Source organism: Lepus europaeus, chromosome X (assembly GCF_033115175.1).
Source record: "Lepus europaeus isolate LE1 chromosome X, mLepTim1.pri, whole genome shotgun sequence".
In the NCBI taxonomy this organism is placed as follows: Eukaryota; Metazoa; Chordata; class Mammalia; order Lagomorpha; family Leporidae; genus Lepus; species Lepus europaeus.
The window spans coordinates 68,401,346-68,427,581 of record NC_084850.1 but is presented as its reverse complement, the minus strand read 5'-3'; the positions used below and the strand labels follow the sequence as shown (position 1 = coordinate 68,427,581).

The 26,236-nt window shown below is 37.4% G+C and overlaps 1 protein-coding gene across 3 annotated transcripts in view; it reads left to right on the top strand.

Moving 5' to 3' along the window:
* Positions 1–25,864, top strand: part of HDX (highly divergent homeobox) — a 154,791-nt gene extending 128,927 nt beyond the window's left edge. For all 3 annotated transcript variants that reach the window (XM_062183540.1, XM_062183539.1, XM_062183538.1), the window contains 4 exons: positions 7,973–8,052; positions 11,223–11,306; positions 21,361–21,483; positions 25,534–25,864. In XM_062183540.1, coding sequence (XP_062039524.1) covers positions 7,973–8,052; positions 11,223–11,306; positions 21,361–21,483; positions 25,534–25,659 — 413 coding nt within the window. In that variant the 3' untranslated portion in view covers positions 25,660–25,864. The remainder of the gene's footprint in view (positions 1–7,972; positions 8,053–11,222; positions 11,307–21,360; positions 21,484–25,533) is intronic.
* The last annotated feature ends 372 nt before the right edge of the window (positions 25,865–26,236 follow it).

The following is a 26,236-nucleotide window of genomic DNA, read 5'->3' as shown; positions in this document are numbered from 1 at the left end:
ACCATGATAAAGATCTCCCGCATGCAGAAATGTCTATTACAACAATCCATAATCATAACTAAATAAATAACTGTTTTCATTCTATTGCAATTCTAGTCATGTTAGGCTAGAGCACTGCAAACATTTCCGTGAAAGAGAGTATGGTATAACGTGACAAACACTAGGCTAGTAGTTAAGCAAACTGGATGGAAGTCCTAGGTTTTCCATTAGCTGTTTATATGACTTCAGAGTTTAGAGTTTAGTTTCCTCTTCTGCAAAAGGGGATTATACTGTATCATCTTTATAATGCCTCTCAGTGTTTTGCCAAACAAGAGTTCAAATAATAGCATGAAATTGTACCATTTGCCCCTGTGAAGTATGTTTCAATTTACTTCAAGCATAAAAACAGTTCTCTTCTGATATCTTTTAAATTAGCACTTTGACCAATGTTTAATTATTTAATAAAATTATCCATTAAAAATACAGAATTCAGGGGGCCGACACCGTGGCTCACTTGGTTAATCCTCCTCCTACAGTGCTGGTATCCTATATGGGCACTGGGTTCTGTCCCAGTCGCTCCTCTTCCAATCCAGCTCTCTGCTGTGGCCCGGGAAAGCAGTGGAGGATGGCCCAAGTGCTTGGGCGCCTGCACCCGCATGGGAGACCAGGAGAAGCACCTGGCTCCTGGCTTCCAATTGGTGTAGCTCCTGGCTTCCGATTGGTGTAGCTCCAGCCCTGGCAGCCATTTGGGGGATGAACCAACGGAAGGAAGACCTTTCTCTCTCAGTGCCTCACTCTATCTGTCAAATAAATAAATAAATAAAAATACAGAATTCAGTGATTTTTTATGTTATTACTGTTTTATTTTTTATTTTTAAATTTTAATTAGTTTTTAACAAATTTGATATGGTTCATAGATACAATTCTAAGAATATAAAGATGTGATTTTTATAAATGTTCTAGAGTTATGCAAGTGGCACCATTATTAAAATCCAATTTTAGGGGACTGGCATCGAGGCGTAGTAGGCTAACCCTCCACCTGGCATCTCTAGGCACCAGTTCAAGTCCTGGCTGCTCCTCTTCCAATCCAGCTCTCTGCTATAGCCTGGGAAAGAAGTAGAAGATGGCCAAGTGTTTGGGCCCCTGCACTCGTGTGGGAGACCTGGAAGAAACTCCTTGCTCCTGGTTTCGTATCAGCCCAACTTTGGCCATTATGGCCATTTAGAGAGTGAACTGGTGGATGGAAGGCCTTTCTCTCCGTCTTTCCCTCTTTCTGTCTGTAACTCTACCTCTCAAATAAATAAATAATCTTAAAATAAAGCAGTGGCTTAACCTACAGCACCACGATGCCTGCCCCCCCCATTTATTAAAAAATATCAATTTTAGATCATTTTCATCACTTAGTAAAACTCCCATGAGCCCATTTTAAGGCCATTCCCTCTCTTGTCCTCAGCCCCAGACAACCACTTAACTGCTTTTTGACATATAAATGTGTCTTTTCTGAGCATTTCATATCAATCGAATCATACAATATATAGGAGGATTTTTGTATCTGTGACTGACAAACAGGAAAAAAATTAGACAGTTGCCCATTGTGTTTGTTTCTGCTTCATTCAGCACTATTCAGGATATTAACGTGGCATTTTCTACTTTATTGTTTGCCTTTTAATTTTACTAATGGTGTTTTCTGATGTCAGAATTTTCACCTGCAAAATTGTACATGGTCAAACCTACCAATTCTTGCCTTTCTAGTTTCTGACTTTGCTGTCATGATGACAAAGTCCTTCCTTGTACTACAATTTTGTAAACATATCCCCACACACATATATTTGCCTCTGGAATCCCTGTGGTTTCATTTTTACAACTTTATATGTATTTCACCTTGAATTTATGTTGCCTTAAGATATCTGAGGAAAATATCTAATTTTACTTTCCCAAATAATTATCCAATCATCCTTACACATTGAAACCAAAAATGCTTACCTATCGAAATAGAAAATTTAGTTAAAGGAGAAAATTAAGAACAGGAAAAGGCAATAGGCAATGGGCAAAACCTGTGTCTTATAAATATCCAAATGTGGAGGCTAGGAGAGAAAAAAAGGAGCCATAAAAGAACATTCAGTTACAGGAGAATCAAAACAGTTACTAAAACCAAGGAACGAGAGATTGCAGAAGGAAGAAGGGTTATTATCTCAGACATTGAGTAGAGAGAAGAACAAGAAGTCATTGAATGTTTAAGAGGTTCTTGGAGAAAGCAGCTAATTGCATGGAGAGCAAGCAGACTGTACTATGTTGAGTAATGAAAGGGAAAGAAAAGCTATTAGTATTGAGAAGGCCAAGTATTTTAAGAGCAGATATTTGAAAGGTTTTCAAATGTGAATATTCAAGTCTCTGTCATCTCTCTGTCTCGACATTTGTTACTGATGTTAATGAAGATGATAGTAGAGAACTCAGTGTACAGGAAAACTATGAGTCAGATTTCAAAGTCATCAAAGAAGAAGAAGAAGAAGAAGAAGAAGAAGAAGAAGAAGAAGAAGAAGAAGAAGAAGAAGAAGCAGCAGCAGCAACAGCAGCAGCAGCATTGCACCATTTCCAAGCCTCTTATTTCTAGTATAGTAGGTCAATCTGAGCATTTTGTCTTCAGCTCATCTTTACTAAATTGTGTGTGCCTGGGGATCCGTGGATATTCACAGTGATTCGTGACTGGATCTTTAAGCCTGCTATCTGGCTGCCAGTTGCAGGAGTTGGGGAACATAGAGATTTGTGGGTTATTGTGGGTGGACAGGAGAATTGTGAGGAAATAGTCTGATAAAGGAAAGTACAGACGCCCTAAGTGGAGTTTCATTTCCCAGCTGCCACTTCCCCACCCAAAAGAGAATTTTAGAAAATAAGCAGTTAATGGGGAAAAAAAGTGAAAGTTAATTTTGAAGTCCATTTTAATGGTTCACTTTTAATGGGCCACTGCTCCTACACTGGCATCTTTTGTCATTTAATAGCATGTTCTCTAGACAGCTGGCTTAGTAATCAAGACCTAATGAGAAAAAGTAGATAGAGAATTTAATGCATGAATCAAAAAACACTTGATGAGAGCTACGATTGCCTAGAATTTCTCTTGGTAGCTTATTTTTCACAGCTGCATGGTAACCTTTTCATTCTCATCAGAAATTGCAACAGGAGAGCATAAAAGCGTTTTCAGATACTAAAAAGAGCCCCTTTCCGTGCAGTCTCCTATTAGTTCTGTTCTATTCGCTTCCTCATTTTACTTATGTAGAATACTAATCTGATTGATTTGACTGTATGATCTTTTTGTAATAATTAAATGAATTGTGTCATCTGGCCTAAAGTAATATCTTATGTTTAAATATGCTGACCATATTCTCTTCTGGTTTCTGGAAGTGGAAACATAGTTAAATATGTGTCTACTTTGAGATTTCTATTAAGTTACATCTTAAAAATACAGAGACAAAATAATCAGGGTACCTACCCATCTTATTTCAAAACCCTAGCAACTGAAATTCAGAGTCCTCATAATATAGCTGTTGATTAAATGGAGTTAGATTCTTCTAAATGTCTAAGAAGGGAAAAATATCTTTCAATTGGAGCTTCCATATTACATGTCAAAAATCAATCAAAAATAACATTGGATTTTTCCAGAGAAATTGTACAAGCAAAAATAAGAATTTGTTTTAAATGCAGTAAGTGTTAGGTTGAGCCAGAGTCAACGAAAAGTGCTCATGCTCTTCAGCAGTTTCAATTTTATTCTTTTGTTTCTGAAAGGAGATTATTCCCTAACATAGTTTTTTATTTACCCTAACTTTCACTTTCCACCTCCTACCTTCCTCTCCCATGTCCTTTCTCTTTCTCTTTCCCTGTGCAAGAGTGAAGAGAAAGGAGGTGTGGTAGGGACTGATGAAGAAAAAGCTTGTGGGGCCTATGCTGTGGCGTAGCAGGTAAAGCCTCTGCCTGCAGTGCAGGCATCCCATATGGGTGCCGGTTTGTGTCCTGGCTGTTCCACTTCCTATCCAGCTTTCTGCTATGGCCTGGAAAAGCAGTAGAAGATGGTCAAAGTCCTTGGGCCCCTGCACCCTCATGGGAGACCCAGAAGAGGCTCCTGGCTCCTGGCTTCAGATCAGCCCAACTCCGGCCGTTGCAGCCAATTGGGGAGTGAACCAGCGGATGGAAGACCTCTCTCTCTGCCTATCCTTCTCTGTCTGTGTAAATCTGCCTTTCAAATAAATAAATAAATCTTTTTAAAAAAACTTGCTGGGTTCACCGTTCCCACAACTGCAAACTTCAGCAAAAATAATCATTGGATGACTGAACACCTCAATTCCAACTTCGGTGTCTACCAAAATATATTCATGGTTGAGCAGTTTTAAACATTTTTACTATCCCAAGAAACCAGTATTTTCAAGTATAGGAGCAATTGATGTTGAGAAAATTAAATGTTACCACAAATCTTGTTTTTCAGCTGTATCATTATATTGGTATGCACATGAAAGTTACTTGATAGAAGCATATAGTCACCACATAGGGTGCCCTCTAGAGTTTTCACTGATTTCACAAATTCTACTTACTTATTTTCCAATTAGCTGAGCTATTTTTCTTGAGGAATTAATTACCAGACACACTGACAGTATTTAGCTTTCAAACTTTCATTAATATTGAAATTATCTGTGCATAAAAGAAAACATATCTTGTTCATCTGTAATCACTTCATACTGTTATTTTAGAAATCATCAAAATAGGCTGGCGCCGTGGCTCACTAGGCTAATCCTCCGCCTTGCGGCGCCAGCACACCAGGTTCTAGTCCCGGTCGGGGCGCCGGATTCTGTCCCGGTTGCCCCTCTTCCAGGCCAGCTCTCTGCTGTGGCCAGGGAGTGCAGTGGAGGATGGCCCAAGTGCTTGGGCCCTGCACCCCATGGGAGACCAGGAGAAGCACCTGGCTCCTGCCATCAGATCAGCGCAGTGCGCTGGCCGCAGCGCACCTACGGCGGCAGCCATTGGAGGGTGAACCAACAGCAAAAGGAAGACCTTTCTCTCTGTTGCTCTCTCACTGTCCACTCTGCCTGTCAAAAAAAAATTTTTTTAATTAAAAAAAAGAAATCATCAAAATAGTTTTTATTTAAGGCTTCTAAAAAAATCAAACCACTCAGAAATATATTGGTTGTAAAGCACAAACATGTACAAAGTGATGCCCAAGGCCAACCCCTAAGGGACGGCACAAGTAATGACCTCGCTGATAAACAATGTAAGCCACCAATGGGAACGTCAGCTCTGCAGCTAATGCTGGGAATTGCCCTCTCCCTTCATTTCATTTAATTGCTGATTATGCAGCACTTCAGATACCTGTGATAATGAATAGATAAGATTTCCTCTGTCTAGCAACTATTCTTTTTAAGAAATTTCAAACTATATGTATATATATATGTGTGTGTGTGTGTGTGTGTGTATGTATATATGAAGTTAGAGTCTTCTAAATATATATGGAGTTCTATATATGGAGCACTCTATATATGGAGCACTTTTCGTTGGCTCAACCTGACACTGCATTTAAAACAAATTCTTATTTTTGCTTGTACAATTTCTCTGGAAAAATCCAATGTTATTTTTGATTGATTTTTGACATGTAATATAGAAGCTCCAGTTGAAAGATATTTTTCCCTTCTTAGACATTTAGAAGACTCTAACTCCATATATATTTATATAATCATTATAGGAATAGGCCTTCGATGATTTCTCCATTCCTTCATTGTTAGGAATAAAATGTCTTCCATTTTTTCTATTATAAATAGTACAGTGGTAGCTATCCTTATATTTGCACCTATCCACACACAATGCTTTAGGATGCATTGCTGAAAGTAAAGTTTATATATATATATATTTATATATATATACACATATATACATATATATATATTCCACCTACAAGTGAGGCTGTGCAAAATTTGTTTTCCTGGGCCTGACGTATTTCACTTAAGCAGAATGTCCTCCAGGTCCATCTATGTCGTGGCAAATGTCAGCGGGGAGAGATTACATACATAGTGCTGGAGAATTAAACTATTGTCAAGAGGGTCCAGGTGAGCCAGGGAAGAGGAAGTAGTGGGGAGATGTAAGCAATAAATAAATGCAACGAACAAGTCGAAAGGATTATGATTAACAATAATGTATTATGTTCAGAAATTTTGGTAAACGAATAGATTGTAGCTGCTCTTGCCACAAAGGTGAGGCAGAGGGCAAATGAGTAACTATGTTAGATGAAGGATATGTTAATTTGTTTCACTGTGGTAATCATTTTTCTATATATGTGTTGTATTACATGTTATATACCTTAAAGTATATAATAAATAAATAATCTTTTAAAAAATTATTTTTAAAATAAACTTTATTTTTAAAAAATCTAGTGAAAGAGAAAAAAATAAATTTATGATGAATGCAGAATTAAAACACTGCTAAGGCTTTCCTGGATGTCTTACATTTGAATTCTCATGTGTGAGTTCCTGGGTAAGTCCTGATTTCCTCCTAATCGTCCTCCATGCTTATACATGGCACCCCTATACATCTTTCCATGGGAAAAAATCCTGGGAAGGCTGATAACTATTTTTGTTCTGCATTCTAAGGTGAAATAAAATGTTGGTTACCAAGAGGCTGAAAAATTCTACTTGTATTTATCTAAGTAATCTCCGTGATATGGCTGTGCAGAAAAAAAGAGTTTATTGTTTTTCTAGGGAGTAGGAGTACAGGTAATCTGAGATACAGAGGATTATGTATGCAGACACCCTATGCCTTGAATCAGCCATTTTTAGCTCAGACACACAGAGCTTTTCAGTAGAGTGATTTTCTGAATGAATTTCTCTTTTTTTCTCATTTTTAGAATATGAAGTTTTAATTCAAAAATTGTAGAAAATATTGGTAAATACAATTTTTTATTTATTTATTTTTTGACAGGCAGAGTGGATATGAGAGAGAGAGACAAAGAGAAAGGTCTTCCTTTTTGCCGTTGATTCACCCTCCAATGGCTGCTGCGGCCAGCGCATCTCGCTGATCCGAAGGCAGGAGCCAGGTGCTTCTCCTGGTCTCCCATGCAGGTGCAGGGCCCAAGGACTTGGGCCATCCCCCACTGCCTTCCTGGGCCATAGCAGAGAGCTGGCCTGGAAGAGGGGCAACCGGGATAGAATCCGGCGCCCCAACCGGGACTAGAACCTGGTGTGCCAGCACTGCAAGGTGGAGGATTAGCCTGTTAAGCCATGGCGCCGGCCGGTAAATACAATTTTAAAAACACAGAAATAATCCTACCTCACAAAGATAACCCTTATGAAAATAGAGGTGGGAGACTATTTTTGCCAGTTATATATATATATATATATATATATATATATATATATCACACAATAGAGAGAATTATTCTTATCAATATTCACAATAAGCAATATATTTCATTGTAGAAAAGCATTTAAATACAAATAAGCAAAAGGAAGAAAAATTAAAATCACCTCAATTCCATTCAAGACAATAAAAATATTTTGATGTAGTGACAGGTATTTTATTCTTCATTTTTTTTTTTGTTTTACAAAACTAAGATCATGTGTACCTACATAGATTTTTACCACCTTTATATTTATCACTTTTCAATACATCATGTGCATTTTCCTTGTTATTAACTATTCTTCTACTTCATTTTTAGTGGCTTAATAACATTTATTGTAGGAATAGGTCTTCAATGATTTTCTGCATCCCTCTATTGTTAGCAATAAAATGTCTTCCATTTTTTCCATTATAAATAGTACAGTGATAACCATCCTTATATTTGCGCCTATTAACACGTAATGCTTTAGGATACATTGCTAAAAGTAAAGTTGCTCAAAACATATGTGAAATCAGTTTGCCATTTGTGTCTTCTTATAATTGAGAAATTATTTATGTGATCTTGGACAAAGCATTCTCAATAAAGTTCTGAGATATGAAAACTGAAATCATGGCTTTCTTTCTATAGAAGAGCCCAATGAAGCTGTTCCAAATGAGGCCAGGGCTCGTAAGGAGGAGGACCACCATGCAGAATCCGCAGATAATGTGGTATGTACAGTGTGGAATTCTTTCCTCATTACATGATGGATTTTTAAGGACATGTTCCCAGTTGGTGATAATATCAGTATTGTCAGAATAAAGTGTTGCTCTACTTCACAAACCAAAACAGAACATTTTCCAATCATATCCTTGAAGGCTTAATAAATGAAATTTAAAATGCTATAATTGGTACCTTAAATTTTCTCTATTTAGGAGATTTACAAACAGAACCTTAACACTTAATACATACATGACATTTTATACATAAATTATTTATCTTCAACACACTTAGCAAAGAGCAGATTTCTTATTTGACAGATGGAAGAATGAAAATGGAGTTTAGCCTGAGATATTTATGAATCCTTTGTTAGTTTTGACACTTGCACCCAAGGACATTTTGCTCCAAGTCCTCTGTTTAGACCATACCTATCTATATTGTATTTGGAACATTTTCTCCTTTCTAGTTAAAATGGTATCTGTTAGGCATCTTAAAAATTGCTAGCAGTGAAGACGCCTACATCTCACATCAGAGTTCTCAGGTTCAATTCAAGGCTTCTGATTCTAGCTTCCTGTTAATGCAGTCCGTGAGAGGCAGCGGTGATGGTTAGTCATTTGGTTTCCTGCCGCTCTCCTGGGACACCTGCATTGCCTTCCCAGCTTCTGGCCTCTGCTTATGGGGACAAGGAGGGGGCAGGCAGGACAACCCAGCCATTGACGGCATTTGGGAATTGAAGCAGCAGATGGCTCGCTCTCTCTCTCTCTCCAAACACACACACACACACACACAAATAAATGTTTTCTTTCAGTTGCAGTGAAGGAGAATGACAATATTAAAAAATTTGAATAGCAGGCAAAAGCAGGCAGAGTATGGATTGAAATGTGAAAATGTAAACATACAAGGATGTTCTCTAAGCAGCTGTTTTAGCAGCATCTGTTTATATTCTGACCCCTTCAAGAGACACAGAAACAAAGATGGAATTAAACTAAAGTCAGATATAAGGGGGAATGTCATTATGCTTTTGGTTTTTCTTTTGAATCAGTATCCTGGGCTTGATTGTAACCATTAAAACATGGCCCTTATAATGGATTTTTCTGTTACAAATGGCTGTAATGTCAAGATTTACCCTGCCTTCCCTTACAAGCATTATTTATTTGATACTATAATCCTGCCACACTTTTTAGTAAACGTTGAGCACATAAAATGCCATTTTCCTCTTTTTGTTAAAGATCGACACTATATAACAGTGACTTCCACATGCAGAATATAGTTTAGGATTGCATTTTAATGATTTAAGTTCTAGTTAAAGTCCGTGTTTGACCTTCTAACACTAAATGCAACAAACATAGCTTTGATTTTGAGACACAATCGTGTTTTCATCGGGGAGCTAGTAATAATTTTTTCTGCAATTATGAATGGCGCCAATATCCTTAAATTCTGCCAACTAATAATCTCCTTCTGCTATAGATTTGAATTACAGTGTACAAACTTACATGGTTATTTACAAATTGAAATCTCCTTTCCCTAAAGTCATGTTCATTTTTAGCCTGAATTTCTCTGCCTTGGAGCTCCCCTACAGCAGACATTTGAAGATAATGAATGAAGTCATGGCATGGGATGACTCACAGTCACTTAGGCACCAATTTTTTTTTTTTTTAAGAACAATCGATTTTCAGAGACAGGACTCCAAACTTTCAAAGGTTGATCTCTTCTGCCTGTAACTTCTGAGTGCCCCCAATTATTCATGGATGACAAATCACACAGACATATAAGACCTATTTATATACACAAATCTATACAGTGGCCTTTGGTGCCTTCCTTCCTGAAGTGCCAGCTCCTTTTTCCCAGAACCAATCTAAATAGGTAAAGAATCCAAAAGGGAGGAAAGAAGTATCAAGTCTGAGGTCTATGGAGAGCCGACATGATTAAGCCCCAAGTTCATAGTGATTATAATAGAAAACAAAGCATTAGATTCATCTCCAGGCAGCCATAGAAAGCAATTTCATTGTAGCTGTCCTCCTGACTCAGAAGCCTGCAGGTCACAAACCCTGTAATGGTATCGTATCCTCGTAGGTAATACATCAAACATGATCATTCCAAGTTTGTTTGTGAGTTTTAATCACAATATATATTGCTGGGTTGGAAGCCTGATTTCAAATTCTGCCTACGACATGTTGCTATTAATGTGCTTGTTCTTAAAAGACTGTCTAGTGACTAAATCTAGCCTAGCTTTTCCCTTTTTAACATTTTCCTTTGGGTTGGCAGCATTTAAGTGTTTAAAGGGATTTTTTTTCTTAACTATATTTTTACATGCAGAAGAAAAATTTAGAGTTGATTTTATTTATGTGTTCTGTTTTTATTTTAAATTTTAAAAAAGAAAATGATCATGTGATTAGAGAACTTGCCTGATCCCCATAGTGGGTATTTATTGGTCATTCTTTTCATCAATACATTCTTCTTCATTCTTTTAGCAGAAACTTAATTAGTACCTACTGTGTGCAAGATACTGTATAAGCTATGCTGTACCTTAATTCTTAAGCTAGGGGAAGTATCTCTCTCTGTGTCTCTCCCTCTATCCCTCTCTTTCTCTCTCTTCCTCTCTCTCTCTTTTTCTCTCTCTCCCTCTCTTGCCTCCACATTCCATTTTTACTGTCCAGTAAAGGAAACAAATCACTATGCAATTTTTATTATTATATCACAGATGTCTGCTTTCAATTGTCTAGTTAATGAAGTGCAGTTAATATATGAATTTTAGAAATTTATTTTGACTTTGGAATATATGTAGTTTGTTGACATTTTACAATAGAAATCACACTAAGGAAAATCCTCCCTGTGGGTTATTTATGCTTCACCTTTACAATAGAATACCCTTACCAGAAGCGAGTTCCCTGACACTGGAGGGCGCTATTTAAGCAGAATTGGAATGCTTCTTTTTCAGGGGTATTACGAGAAGGAAATATTTTCGTGTTTACTAAGCAGTGATCAATTAAAGGTCAAAGTAAGTGACTCAGAAACACACTATGTGTAACACTGAGAAGCCAGGCAATTTTCAGGTTATTTCCAATAACCTAGACTAGACAACCTGATCACTAAACTTGACTATTGAATATGTGTGATACATTGTTGAGTGTAGTGAAAATAATCTGATTATCTGAAGAAAACTTTTCTACTTGTGTTACAGAAAATAGAAATTATCGATGATGAGGAAAGTGACTTGATAAGTAATTCAGAAGTAGAACAAGTGAATTCTCTCTTGGATTACAAGGTAAAAACTCTGAACTCATTAAAAGAAGGTATAAAATGAAGCAGTCTTGCAGTACCTATGATACCTATTTGATAAGTTAAGTATTCTGGGACTCCGCATTTATTCTCTTGGGTATTGTGACTATCAGTCAGGGTGTGCGGCATTCTAGTTATTGCTGGCTGGTTTAGTGGCTGTGGTTTCAAGTAAAGACTTTGCTGAGCAAGAATAAATATTGATGGTGCATGGCAAGGCAGGGCAGTGTAGAGTGGTGGTTAATGAGGAATTTACAACAAAGTCTTTTGAAAGATAACATTCATTTTTAAATGAGGGTAAAGTGGGGATTTTTTCCCCCAGGGGCCTTTGTTAACTTTATCTTGAATTGAAACTTCTTCTGAAGATCGTTTTTTAAAAAAAATATAATAGTATACCTGTTCTAGGAGAAATTTAAAAACAATTCCCAAAGGAAATGCAGAATGAATATGCATAGAGATGACCTTTTCTTAATGTCACTTGTTACTAAATGGAAATGCTTACTTTGACAGCAGACCGTACATAATTTGGTTTCTACTAAATTGTGACATAAGCTATCAGTTTGTGCGTCAGTGTTTTATGCTTAGATGTATAAAGACTGTCCCTTTGTTAATCATTATCCTACCTCACTAGGTAACTTTAGGGCCTCCTGAGTTTTTGGCCACATGGTCCTTCCTTCCACACCCAAAACTTCTTTTCTTGGAATATTTTCTGTGCTCAAAGAAGAGATTAGTAGTCCTAAAACATTAGGCAAAAAACAGCATTTAATCAGAAAAGACAACAGCTGTCATATTCTCAAAAATCTTTTCAGTTTTACTATAATGGAAATTTATGTCACTCAACAGATTCTGTTTTCCAAATGTTCATAACATGTCAGTCTTTAAAATATTAAACGTAGTAAACACAGAAGGAAATTGTCTTTTGAAATTGGTTTCAAAGTGGTCAAAGAACACAGCACGATTCTGTATTTAAACTGTATTTCCAACTTATAGATTTCTAAATTTTTTAGTTCTGAAGCACCAGAGATCATGCTAATCTCACCTACATGGTCATATAATATTTCTAAATGCTCAGTTCAGGATTAAAATGGCTCTGCTGGCCGCCACTTGGCACAGACTGTGGAAACTACAGAGGAGAGCACTGGATTGCACAGCTGTTAAGTGTGCTCCACTTAGCACTCTCAAACAGGTCCGACAGGGTTGGGCTCTGGCCTCAGAGGATTCTTTCCAGGACCTCTCCCCTCCAGGGTGGCAGCCCGTCTGAGAAAGTTCGGAGCTGAAGATCAGGCAGGGCAGGGCGGAGTATCTAGTCCAGAAATGTTAATTAACATTTTTACTGACCTCTAAAGCACATTGTAGTGATCTAGTGTTTTCCATTACGGTAAACGCTGAGGGAACAAGGGATCCTTCACTGCCCTTCACATTTGGGATGTCATTTATAACTCATCCCCATCGTACATACACTTCTGTAATTCTCAGAAATCAGCATCTACACAGAAGATGTTATTTAAAAAATACTTCATCTCACCTGTGAACCCTGTTACCTTAATTCTAAGGTAAGTGTAAGTAAACTTCATTTAGCAGTTGTTGTGGATTTCAGAATGTTGATGTAAAACAACATTACCTTCTTTGAAATCTAGTCTTCAGAGAAAATTGTACTCTCTCTGTGTACCAACAGTAGTGTTCCTTGTTTGAAGATGAAAGTCATGTTATTGGTCTTTTAAATATACTCATCATAAGCTTCTTGAGGCAAAGATTTATTTTAATCACTTATGTGTTACCTGGTTAAGACCCTGGCATGTACATGTTCAGTTGCTGAGTGACTAAATAAATGAATTAATTTATCTTTGGAAACAATGTTAATAATATTATGCAAATGTTCATTTATATAAAAGCTATTAAGATCAGGAGCTGGATCATTATAAATTTTTCACACACTAAATTAGTCTGTCATTCTTGGGATTTATTATAGCAAACTAAAGAGTGCTTCCTATGATGCATTTGATAATCATTGCTGTATGACCATCAATATTCAGTCTGGGCAGAGTGGAGTTTCTGGTTTAGAAGTATCACTACATTCCACGTGCTAGGAGTCCTAACTAGCCCCAAATGCTTATGAGACAAGTTGATGGGCCTAATACCCGAGGCATGAGTAGCTATGTCATAAAATAGCACCTCGGCTTGGCAGCCATTAATAGCCTGTGCAAAGATCAAAGCTCTGGTCCACGTGGATCCTTGAGTGCTGCTCCCTATAGTCATTGTGGAGAAAAATTGACAATGCTTACTGGGACCCTAAATAGGGCTTTAACAGTAAGAAAAATGAGTTAGATCTTGTTCTGTGCAATAAACTGACTGTTGTTATCTGACTAGTTGTTCTTGCAATCACTCCATTTACTTAAGAAAGTCTTTAAAGTACACATAAATTACTGTCTATAATCTAGAAAGTATTTAATAGGCTGGTAAGAAAACAACTCCAAGAAGAAAATGTCCACAATATTAAATTATCTTAAAGCTATCTGTGTTTTTCAAACATGTCATAAATACTGAGGAGAAGAATTATTTGCATGAAGAATTGGAGTTCTGCATATCAAAAGATGCTTGGTGACTTTAGCAAATACGAATTAATGTTTTCAGAACATTTTCTAATGGACTAGGAGTGCAGCTCAGAAAGACTGTGCATTCAAACGAGACACTACTATATTGATGATACCTCCTAGATTCAGAAAGACTTCCTGGTCAGCCCCAACAATGAATACCAACAAAAAGAAAAGTTTAGAACTAGTAACGTGTGTTATGGTGAGAGCATGTTGAATTTTATTTTAATGCTTACTTATAACTTAGATTGTCGTAGAGTGCCTCTGGATAAGAAATTTAGCTTGTGCAGATGATTCACTTGATAGTAAATGGTCTGAAAAGGAAGCACTTATATCAGATAAAATAAGTTTTAAACAGCGCTGATAAAATAAATGATGCAGTAAACATGTTCATAGATTGAATATGATTAATACAACAGCATCTTCTAGATTGAAATAACAAAAAATGCCCATAAAGCCAGCTGATTCTAATTTATTTCCACGCAGCTTTTTGAACAAATGCTGTTAAAGGTCCTGCTACACTCTCCTGCAGCTCTCCAGCTAGCTGCAGAGAATACTCACAGCTGACATTCATGAGTTTTGCCAACAGAACTGGCTCTTTTTTAAATAATTCTTCCTTTTAAATATCAATTGACAACTTATGACTTCATGCACTTATAGGGTCCAAAGTAATGTTATGATTTACACATACAATATAAATATAATGAAGTCAAGCTAATTCACACATCCATCACCTCACATCTCATCATTTTTATGAGATTTTAAATTTACCAATTTAGAAATGTACAATACATTATTATTATTTACTATATTCACCACATATATTACTCAGCTTTAAAAAAGAAAGTAGTCATTTGCAAGAACATGGATGGAACTGAAAAACATTAGCTAGCTGAAATAAGCCAGGCATAGAAGCACAACTACTGTATGTTCTCCCTTTTATGTGGAATCTGAAACAATTGAACACAAAGAAGCAGAGTGTAGAATAGGGGAAGGAAGTGAATGGGGAGACGATGGGCAAAGGATACAGGAACAAGGGCTTTTTTCCTTTGAGGTGTTTTTTGCTTTTAATCAAGTGTGTTGATATATAATTTCTGTACAATGAAATTCATCTCATTAAGTTTACAGTTTGATGAGTTTTGACAAGTGAACATAGTTGTGTAAACACCACCACAGTTTGTTTATTCACCTGCTAATTAAAGCTGGACTGTTTCCAGTTTGGGGCTATTATTAATAAAACTGCTATGAATATTCATGAATAAGTGTTTTTGTGTACATGTGTTTGTTTTTCGTTTCTCTTGGGTAAAAATCTATGAGTATGATTACTGAGTCATATGATAAGAAAGAATATTTTGAAATTTATAAGAACCCGCCAAATGTTTTCCAAAGTATCCGTACTGCTTTACACTCCCAGCAGCAGTGTGTAAGTCTTCTAATCACTCCACATTCTCATCAGCACTTGATATTTTCAATCTCTTCAACTATAGTCATTGTTGTATGTTAGCAGTAATATCTCATTATTAATGTTTTAATTTTAATTTTCTCAATGGAAATGATATTTAGTATTTTTGTGTGCTTATTGGCTATTCATGCATCTTCTTTGAAATGTGTGCTCAAATTTTTGCCTCCTTTTTTCTCCTGTTGCTGGTTCTATAATTGGCTTCATATTCATAGGATTCATTTTCATTTTGTAGATACAAGCCTTTTTTCAGATACATGATTTGCAAATGTTTTGCACAACATATGACTTGCATTATTATTTTTTATTTTCAATACCTTTTTTTTTAATTTGAGAGGCAGAGAGACAGACACTTAGATCCCTTCCACTGGTTCACTCTCCAAATGCCCACACTGGCTCAGGTTGGGGCTGGACCTGGCCAAAACTGGGAGACAGAAACACAGTCCATGTCTTCCACATGGATGGCAGAAATCCAATTATTTGAGCCATCACTGATGCCTTCCAGGGTCTCCATTAGCTGGAAACTGGAGTCAGGAGCCATAGCACACTATCAAACCCAGGGCATGCCAATGTGGGACACAGGAATTGTAACCAGCATCTTAACTGCTATGCTAAATAGTTACCCCTGCACATTAATGTTTAATTCTATTTGCCACAAACTTTTTTTTTTTAATTTTTGACAGGCAGAGTGGACAGTAGAGGGAGACAAAGAGAAAGGTCTTCCGTTTTGCCGTTGGTTCACCCTCCAATGGCCGCCGCGGTTGGCGCGCTGCGGCCGGCGCACCACGCTGTTCCGAAACTTTTAATACTAAAAATATTTTTGTTTGCATTTTTTTGACAGGCAGAGTGGACAGTGAGAGAGAGAGAGAGAGACAGAGAGAAAGGTCTTCCTTTTGCCGTTGGTTCACCGTGCTGATCCGAAGCCAGGAGCCAGGTGCTTATCCTGGTCTCCCATGGGGTGCAGGGCCTAAGCACTTGGGCCATCCTCCACTGCACTCCCGGGCCACAGCAGAGAGCTGGCCTGGAAGAGGAGCAATCGGGACAGAATCCAGTGCCCTGACCAGGGCTAGAACCCGGTGTGCCGGCGCCGCAGGTGGAGCATTAGCCTACTGAGCCGCAGCACCGGCCTTGTTTGCATTTTTTAAAAAAGATCTATTTATTTATCTGAGAGGCATAGTTACAGATAGAGAGAGGGAGAGACAGAAAGAGAGGTCTTCTATCTGCTAGTTCACTTCCCAAATGGCTTCAATGGCCAAAGCTGGGCCAATCTGAAGCCAGGAGCCAGGAACTTCTTCCAGTCTCCTACGTGGGTGCAGGGGCCCAAGCACTTTGAGCTATCCTCCACTGCATTCCCAAGGCATCAACAGGGAGCTGGGTCAGAAATGGAGCAGCCAGGACTCTAACTGGCACCTAAAAAGGATGCCAGCACTGTAGGCAGCGGCTTTACCAGCTATGCCACAGTACTGGCCCCTTGTTTGCATTTTTTTTAAATGTGTATTTATGGGACCAACTTTGTGGTGTGTGTAGCACGTTAAGCTGCAGCCTGCAGCACAGGCATCCCATGTGTGTTCCAGTTTGTGTCCCAGCTGCTCCACTTCCAATCCAGGTCCCTGCTAATGTCCTGAGAAAGCTTTGGAAGATAGAAGATAGCCCAAGTGCTTGGACCACTGCCACCCACATACGAGAACTGGATGATGTTCCTGACTTTGGACTGGCCCAGCTCTGGCTGTTGCAGCCATTTGGGAAGTGAACCAATGGATGGAAAATCTCTCTCTCTCTCTTCTCTCTCTCTCTCTCTCTCTCTCTCCCTTTCTTTCTGTAGCTCTGACTTTAAAATAAATAAATAAAGCTTTTTAAAAAGGGTTTATTTATTTGAGAGGCAGAGAGACAGATAAAGGGCTCTCACCTGCTGATTCACTTCCCAAATGCCTGCAACAGTTAGGGCTGAGCCAGGCTGGAGTTAGGAGTCAGATTTTCAATCCAGAGCTCCCATATAGGTGGCAGGAGCCCAATTACTTGAGGCAGCATCACTGCCTCCCACAGACTGCATTATCAGGAAGCTAGAATCAGGAGCCAAAGCCAGGTATCAAATCCAGGTACTCTAGTACGAGACCTGTGCATTTTTTGGTGGAATCTTTCTTTTAAGCATCATGTTTATGTGCTTATTTGAGAATTATTTTCCTAAACCAAGGTCACAAAAATTTCCTTGTCTGTTTTGCTTTAGAAGTGTTTTAGTTTTAGGTTTTATATTTAAGTTCATGATCCTGTTCCTGTTAAATTTTGTATATGATGCAAGGTAAGAGTTGATCATCTTTTTCTTTCTCTGTGGATTTATGTTTGTGCTACCACTGTTTGATGGAAGCGTATACCTTCTTTGTTCATTGAATTGCTCATCAGTTATGTCAAAAATCAATCAATCATGTATAAGATTGGTTCAAAATGTTCAAAATTTATCTTTTAAGTTTCTTTTGATGTAAAAAATATATGATTGGAGTCCATCCATACAAGCAGTCCTCAGGTTTATAAAAATGTATATTATAAAGAAACTATGCATGAAAATCAGTTTTTGCAGCAAAATAAGATTATTTTTATTCCATCTTTAATGAGCATTTTTTATTCATACAAATATATTTTATTTAAATTTAGAGTCAATTCAATTATGTTATAGTTAAATATGTTGTGAAATATATTTCATATCACTTAATATAAAAGGACATAATTTTAATGATTTCCTAGTATTTTTTCATTTACATATGATTTATTTAATTTTTGCTGTATTCATGTTTTGTTTTGTTTTGCTGCAAATACAGTGCTTTGTCAAGCTTTATTTTAAATCTTTTTTTTTTTAACTTTTATTTAATGAATATAAATTTCCAGTGTACAGCTTATGGATTACAATGGCTTCCCCCCCCCATAACTTCCCTCCCACCCGCAACCCTCCCCTCTCCCGCTCCCTCTCCCCTTCCATTTGCATCAAGATTCATTTTCAATTCTCTTTATATACAGAAGATCAATTTAGTATAAAGATTTCAACAGTTTGCACCCACATAGAAACACAAAGTGAAACATACTGTTTGAGTACTAGTTATAGCATTAAATCACAATGTACAGCACATTAAGGACAGAGATCCCACATGAGGAGCAAGTGCACAGTGGCTCCTGTTGTTGACCCAACAAATTGACACTCTAGTTTATGGCGCCAGTAACCATCCTAGGCTGTCGTCATGAGTTGCCAAGGCTATGGAAGCCTTCCAAGTTTGCTGACTCTGATCATATTTAGACAAGGTCATAAAAGACAGAGTGAGGATAGTAACCAATGATCCTAAGAGTGGCATTTACCAGGTTTGAACAGTTATACAGCATTAAGTGGGGAAGAGGACCATCAGTACACACAGGTTGGGAGTAGAGCCATTGGTGGTAGAGTAGAGGTTATGATTACAAAGGAATGAGGCCCAAGTGCACTAGACAGGGCCTAGAACAAAGGACAGAGTCATTATTAGAGGAGCTAAGAAAGGTGCTGTCTAAGCTACAATTAAGTTTTCTGATTGAGAGGCAAATAGAACCTGATAGAAGGGGCTTGATAATAATCTGGTGGGCTTTAGGCCTTGTAAATTCAGAGGCCCAGACCTATCTATCTCTTCACATGGGGTATATCCTAAGGGAGGTGTGAACCTCCTAGGGGAAGGCACTCTGTTGACTTTCATTACTTGGCTGGCCTGGGAGGAGAGCTGGCCAGGTAAAGGCAGGTGGCATCTCTAACAAGAAATTTACAGTTCTGCCTGCAATGTTGCTGACCCTACTTGACCATCCCCTCAGCTGCAGTGGTCACTTTGGAAGTTGGCCTGAGTGAAGGGCTTTTCAGCTTAGAGCCAATAAGATCTGTGGCTCTGACCTGGGTATCCTTCGACTCCAGGGCAGGTCCATTTCCAGTGATCCAACTCTTGGCAGAGCTGCCAGGGCTCTTCACAAGCTGACTTCTGCTGAAGCCCAGGCTTACCACATTGAAAGCCACTGCAGTAGACTGGCCTGTTGGGTCTCCTTGAGGGCAGATCACTGTACAGATCAGCCATTAATAGGCCTGCCACCCATTGCTTCTGATGCTATTTTAAATCTTTATCAAAAATTGTTAAGAATCATATACTACTAAAATTTTAATGATTTTGTGACAAAGTTTGTTAGTGAAGTTGAACATCTTTTAAATTTTCTAATTTCTCTTGATTTATTCTTTTTTTGAAAGATTTACTTATTTATTTGAAAGGTAGAAATACAGAGAGAAAGATAAACAGGTATTTTCCATCCACTGGTTCACTCCCCAAATGACTACAACAGCTGAGGCTGGGCCAGGCTGAAGCCAGGAATGCCAGGAGCTTCTTTCAGGTCTCCCAAATGAGTGCAGTGGCCCAAGCACTTGGGCCAACTTATGCTGCTTTCCCAGGCCATTAGCACAGAGTTGCATCAGAAATGGAGCAGCCTGAACTCAGGTCAGTGCCCATATGGGATTCTAGCATCGCAGGTGGAGGCTTATCCTTCTACGCCATAGCACTGGCCCCAGTTGAACATCTTTTAATTTGTTATCATTTATAGATCTTGCCTATTTTCCTCCTGGACAACTGTATTTTGACTTTTTATCTTTTGAATTCTTTGTTTAGTAGAGTGTTATGCATTTGAGTACTATGTAAAATAAAAATGTTATCCCATGAACATTTTGAAGTGCCCTCATATGTTTTAGCTTATTTCTGGGCATTCTGGTTCCACTGAAGTACATGTCTACCCTTACACCAATACCATATTTTCTTGATTATTATATTATTTACTATAAGTTACTATATTATTAACTTTCAGAGCACTTTCATGACCATTCTTATTTGAGCCTTATAACCCTCAAAGCTAGAACTGACAAGGATTACCAGTATAAAACACATTTTCCTGATGAGCAGTCACAGAGCCGTCAGTTGTCCTACTCACATTTACAGTTATGTGGACCTGACACTAGTATACTCCTCAATCACAGTCCAGTTTTCTCTTCCTATACAACCATCATGGAGACAAGAAACTGAATTTCACATCAATGGTACACAGTGTTACCTTTGAAGACATTTTCTGAATAGCAGACTGCTACTTAATGGCTCTACAAACTACTAGCTAAAACAGTCTTAGTAATTTCTATGCCTCCTTGCTACAAAGTAACCTTTTTAGTTCTCAGTATCTGGCTTTCTGAATGGTACATTCAGCATTACTGCATCTGCTATTGCTATTAAGGTTAATTGAATTCTTATCTACTCCTAATCCTAATCCAAATGCTAATTAGGTTTGATATAGGAGGAGTCCTTCCAAGAAAGGAACTGTTTCTTGTTTTTTCTCTTACCAGGGTTTAGGTGATTGGATTTTTAACCTTGAAAAATTGTTTTCTGTCGGTGATTTGTTTAAAAGACAGCATTTGGCACCAGAATGGTGCTGCAATGGATTAAACTGCTGCCTGTGACTCTGGCATCCCATGTGAATGCCTGTTCAATTCCTAGCTGCTCCGTTTCTGATCCAGCTCTCTGCTAATGTATCAGGAAAGTAGTGGAAAATGGCTCAAATACTTGCGCCCCTGCCACCCTTGTGGGAGACCAGGACCGAGTTTCTGGCTCCTGACTTCTGGCCTGGCGCAGCGCTGAGTATCAAGGCCATTTGCGGAATGATCCAGAGGATGGAAGATCTCTCTCTCTCTCTCTCTCTCTTTTCTCTCTCAATATCTCTCCCTCTCCTTCTCTCTCTCTGTAACTCTGCCTTCCAAATAATAACCAAATCTTTAAACAAAATAATAATAAAAGGCAGTATTTGGCTAACAGAAGAATTTCCTTATGTGCTTTATATTCCTTCATGCTAAAATTTTACTTTCCTTATTAGCTCTCTAATTATATTGTATTTTAGAATTTTATTATTCATGAAACATGTACAGTGCTAGATTTACATAGGATAATTGTATTGTTTGATGTTTTCTCCTTCAGAATGAAGAAGTCAGATTCATTGAAAATGAGCTAGAGATTCAGAAACAAAAATACTTTAAACTTCAGACTTTTGTTAGAAGCTTGATACTAGCTATGAAAGCTGAGGATAAAGAACAACAGCAGGTAGGTCCCAGAAGAAACTAGCGAGCTGTAATGTATCATGTTGAAAAATGGCATGTCACATTTGTGTTCTTCATAACTTTTCATTTTGCTGCTTCATTCCTACTTGGCATGGAAAAAGTAATTGTTGCTTCATGTCCTTTATAAACAGTTTTCTTAAGAGTAGATGTTCAGATGTTATGTGCTGCTTTAGTGGAAAATCAAAATAACTGATTAGTATACTTTATTAATGCCAGACTAGACTTTAAGTAGAGGGAAAAATCCATTTTAAAATGAACTTTAAAGAAATTCTTCAAAAGGTTTGCAGACACAGGGCTACCCTAACTAAAGGGACACATATTTGGGGATCTTTTATGAGTGAAAGAGATAAGGCATTTATTTGCCTCTCTTCTGGATCCTAGTTACCTGCTAGCTCCCACTAGGGTTCACGGTTGTTTGAGTCTTTTATTCTGGTGATATTGTTGCTCATTACTAAGAAAATATAAAATTCCTTGGTGAAATTATTTGTGACCACAGTGCATCACTTGTTTTTCCCAGTCGAAGTAAAATATTTTAGTCTTCTACTACAAAAATGAAATGTTCCATTTTTTGTTTGCCATTTGAGTTGTTGCTACAAATTCCACTTCATAATTTCATGTGAGCTCTAAATACCCATACTAAGCTTGTTAAAAAGAATTAACTGAGACCAACTCTGCCTCTGAATTGTATCCCAGCATGCTGATTCCTAATCAGGGAAGTTCTATATGATCATGTGAGACACAGGTAAACAGTACTCAGGAAGCAGTTTCAGAGAATTTTATGCAGTGAGGAATATCAGGAGTACAAAAATTCATCCCTTATACACAAGCAAAACTGCGTGTATGTAGTCTATACTGTATATATCCAGCAGAAAAGATTAGAGCCTTAGCATCCCATAATTCTCCTTTTTTTCAAAGAAACAGGTCTTTGTGTATTTTACTGACATGTTGAACCACAAAATTTAAACTAGAAGTGTTTACTCATGAGGCTTAAGCCACTATGTGTATTATGTGTCTAGTTTCATGAATTTTCTTCCTCACTCCCTGATAGACACAGACCTCCCAAGACAGTAGCCTTCAGTTACCTTTGCCAGCTTTATTTAAGTATATTGATTTATTATATGAGTTATGCACATTCCATGGGCTACCGGAGACATGTTTGTTTTTTGGGAACCCAAAATGCAGACTTTAAATGAATAACAGTGGCAGTCTTGAATGTGGTCTCAAGGGTACTATAAATTTTAAATAACTGTAAAAAAATTAGGTCCAACCATAGGAATGACTTGGAGCATGGTCCTGGACTCAAAAGTCATAACACAGTTTTGAATTCAGAGTTATACGGCTAGCTAACTAGCATGATCTATGTCTCTTGACATCTAAGAATAGCATACAAACTCCATTTTATTTTCTAATTGCAGTCACATCCCTTGCTTGGTTCTTTCCCCAAGACCACTAACAAAAAGAAAAATAACTAATGTACACTTATGTTTATCATTCTCTTCTACTTTTCCTCTAATAAAAGAATAATGAACTAAGATGTAGACAAAATGTGGCTGAAAGAAAAAGAAAATGACTCAAAAATTATACTGAATAGCATATCCTATATAATCAATCTCCCAAATAGAAACTACCGATTTTCATAGCTGAGATTGGGTATAATGGATCTCAGAATATGAACTCTAAATATAGAAGATACCAATAGCAATCCACAAAAGTTACCCAAGTGATCTCTTAAAATTCTACTTTTTATAATATGAAATATTTAGAGATCTCTTCCTGGGAGGTTTAATTTCTATTCTAGATATTGAAAGAGAACCATTTTGTCACTGGTTTCTAATTGTTAAAAAATTATCAGTGTTTTGCCATTAATTTTGATTTGGGTAAATTGAGGTGCGTGGTCCACAGCCCAATGAAGAAGTCTGATATTTTTAAAAACAATTAACATTAAATTACTCAAAGGGATTTTTCTAAAAAACTAAATACTTGTTTAAAATCAGAATAATGTTTTAGGCATTGTACTAAGTCATTATTTATAGTCATTCTTCTCCTGATAATTTACTATATGACCCTAGCTAGGTCAATTGCCTTTCTGAATTTAAATATTCCCACTTTATAAGGAGGACAAGAATGGTTAATAGTACAGATCTGGCATTCACACACTAGGGCCTAGAATAAGTACTATCAATTCTGATCATATATTCGGGAAGAACTTTGATCTTTTGGGAAGAATGATACTATGTCAGACCCTGAAGATAGTTGTCATCAATGAAGACTCGGTATTTGAAAAAAAGTCAATTGTGATTTCTTTAGTATCTATGAAATAGGCAGTTGCAACAATTACTATAACCCAAAGATTTGCTCAGTGTACCAATGTTGCCATCCAGTAAGATACCAAAAAAGAACTTTAAAGTGGATCTCGTACATTAGTAGTGTCCTTCTCTGTCTTAGATCTAAAATTTTTGTATTTCTGGCTACACACACTTTAGTCAGTCAACTACATGTAATTCAATGGCAAAGAAGTAATTTGATTCATGAGTCCCCCACTTAGAATTTAGAATATCATTAAGCTTCATCTGCTTGAATTTCTAAGACTGTAAACACGTATTTATTGAGTGCTCATGAGAACACTTCTCTTTTTTATATGGCACCCCCCAAATTGCACAGTGACCTAACATTAGTGATGTGTTTCCTCACAGACTAATCAGTCAGCATCAGCACAGGCTCCATTGCACCTAAACTGCGTTAGTGATCAACAACTGTTGTAGAAGAAAATGGTTCTGTGTCCTATTACTGCAACTCAGCGCCTCAGAAAGCATGGAGTACCCTTGGTGACTTTGCTGTGTAAATACTCTCAGCTTCAGCAAGAAGTTCAGGGACAATTTAATCGGATAAAATCAGTATCAGCTTTTCTTCCCAACCGGAGTTAGTCTTTTCTTATACAGCCTGACAGAAAGAAGACAGTTTTAATCTTGGTCCGTGCTACAAGACAGAAGAGTATAAACTTTGTAGCTGTCAGTTCTTTTAATAAAAATAGGAGAATACTATCTTATTTCAACAGTAGATTTCATATGTGCTCCAACATGTCCTGTCTTCCTGTTCCTTAATTGGGTAGTGACAAGCTTTCATTTGTCCCTGTTCCCTTGGTCTTTGTTTACCACTGCACCCAAAACAAGTGATGATGTCTAGAAATTCCAGATATGCTACATTATCTTTAGCATCGGGAGCCGAAACTCCATCATTTAGTTTACAATTTCTTATGGTCAAATAGGCATCAGCACTGTCAGCCACATAAAACTTGAGTAATCGTTTATTTCTCTGATATGGATGCATGTTCTGCACCTCCAGATGAAACAATTAGACCATAGCAAAGCTTAGTTCATGTGGCTTATCCTAATTACTCCAGCAGAGAAATGAGCAGCCTTCCAGATACATCATTACAAGCAGCTAAATTCACTGATTCAGCTGTGCCCTGGTCGGTGCTTGGCCATCTGTAACTATGGACATAGCCTAAAGAAAGAAAGAAAAATGACGTTTTGTTCAAGTTGTTTAGTTTGAAGTCGAGTAAGTTAGAAAGTTTATTCTCTCGCAGAAAAACAATATGGGTTTTTGTGAAATGTGGATTTCTTTAACGGATAGCATAACTGGGCATGAATATTTTAATAATGAACACAATTTTAAAGCCCTTTAGCAGTGATCAGTGAACATTCAAAACCAGTATAAAAATCACTTACCTCAAACACTTCAAACCATTTGGTTCAGAATAGTTGCTCATTTCCCTCCTGATTTCTCCTTTGTGCGGGGTTCCACTCTGCATAATCCACACTGTCAACATCTAGTATTGTGTTACTTCCTTAGTGGGGTATGAAGAATTTTTCTTTTAGGTAAGTCCTTGTATAAGAACCTGAAAGAGAAATTATTCTTTCTTTAAATCCTTAAGAATATATCAACATGAGAGGACTACCACTACGAACATAAAATTGGGGGGAAAAAGTATATCCATATACTAATCCAAAAATAAATGATTTTTCTGATTCAGGCACTGCTGTCAGATTTACCTCCTGAATTAGAAGAGATGGATTTCAATCATGCCTCACCGGAGCCTGATGATACCTCATTCAGTGTGTCTTCTTTATCGGAGAAAAACGCCTCAGACAGTTTGTGATTTGAGGGGGGGATATGTGATGCAGCCTTTGGGCTGCCTAACAGGTGTGCATTTCAAGATAACTGCATTCTGTTGTCCTGATGTTCTTCAGTTGGAAAAATACATTGTTGAAACAGACATGTTCTGTGACGGATGGACAAGATATAATGGCTACCATGAAAAAAATGCATGTGAAATTTAAAAAGCGTTGTTTGAGTTTTTTCCAAACTGGTGGAATACTAGAAAAATTAATTTTTAATTTTGGACAGTTCCACTGAAAATGCATTACATCTAATTTCTAAAAGATTTCTGTTTGGTTGTAGAAAAAATTCTTAAATTTTAATAATAGATTTAACCAGAGACACAAAAATAAATGCATTTCAGCATTACTTATCAAGTTGTAAAAGCTGTATTAGTCTTAATTTGTAGCCATTACATCTTTCTTCCTCTCTCTTTTTCCTATCATTCATATAACACTTTTACTCAGGAAAGTGGACTGAAAATCAAAAACAAATTTTAAAAATTTATTTCCCATGGATGAGTCCTGGGATTTCTTTTTAAGCCCATGAGGATTTGACTTAAGTTAATGATTTACAAT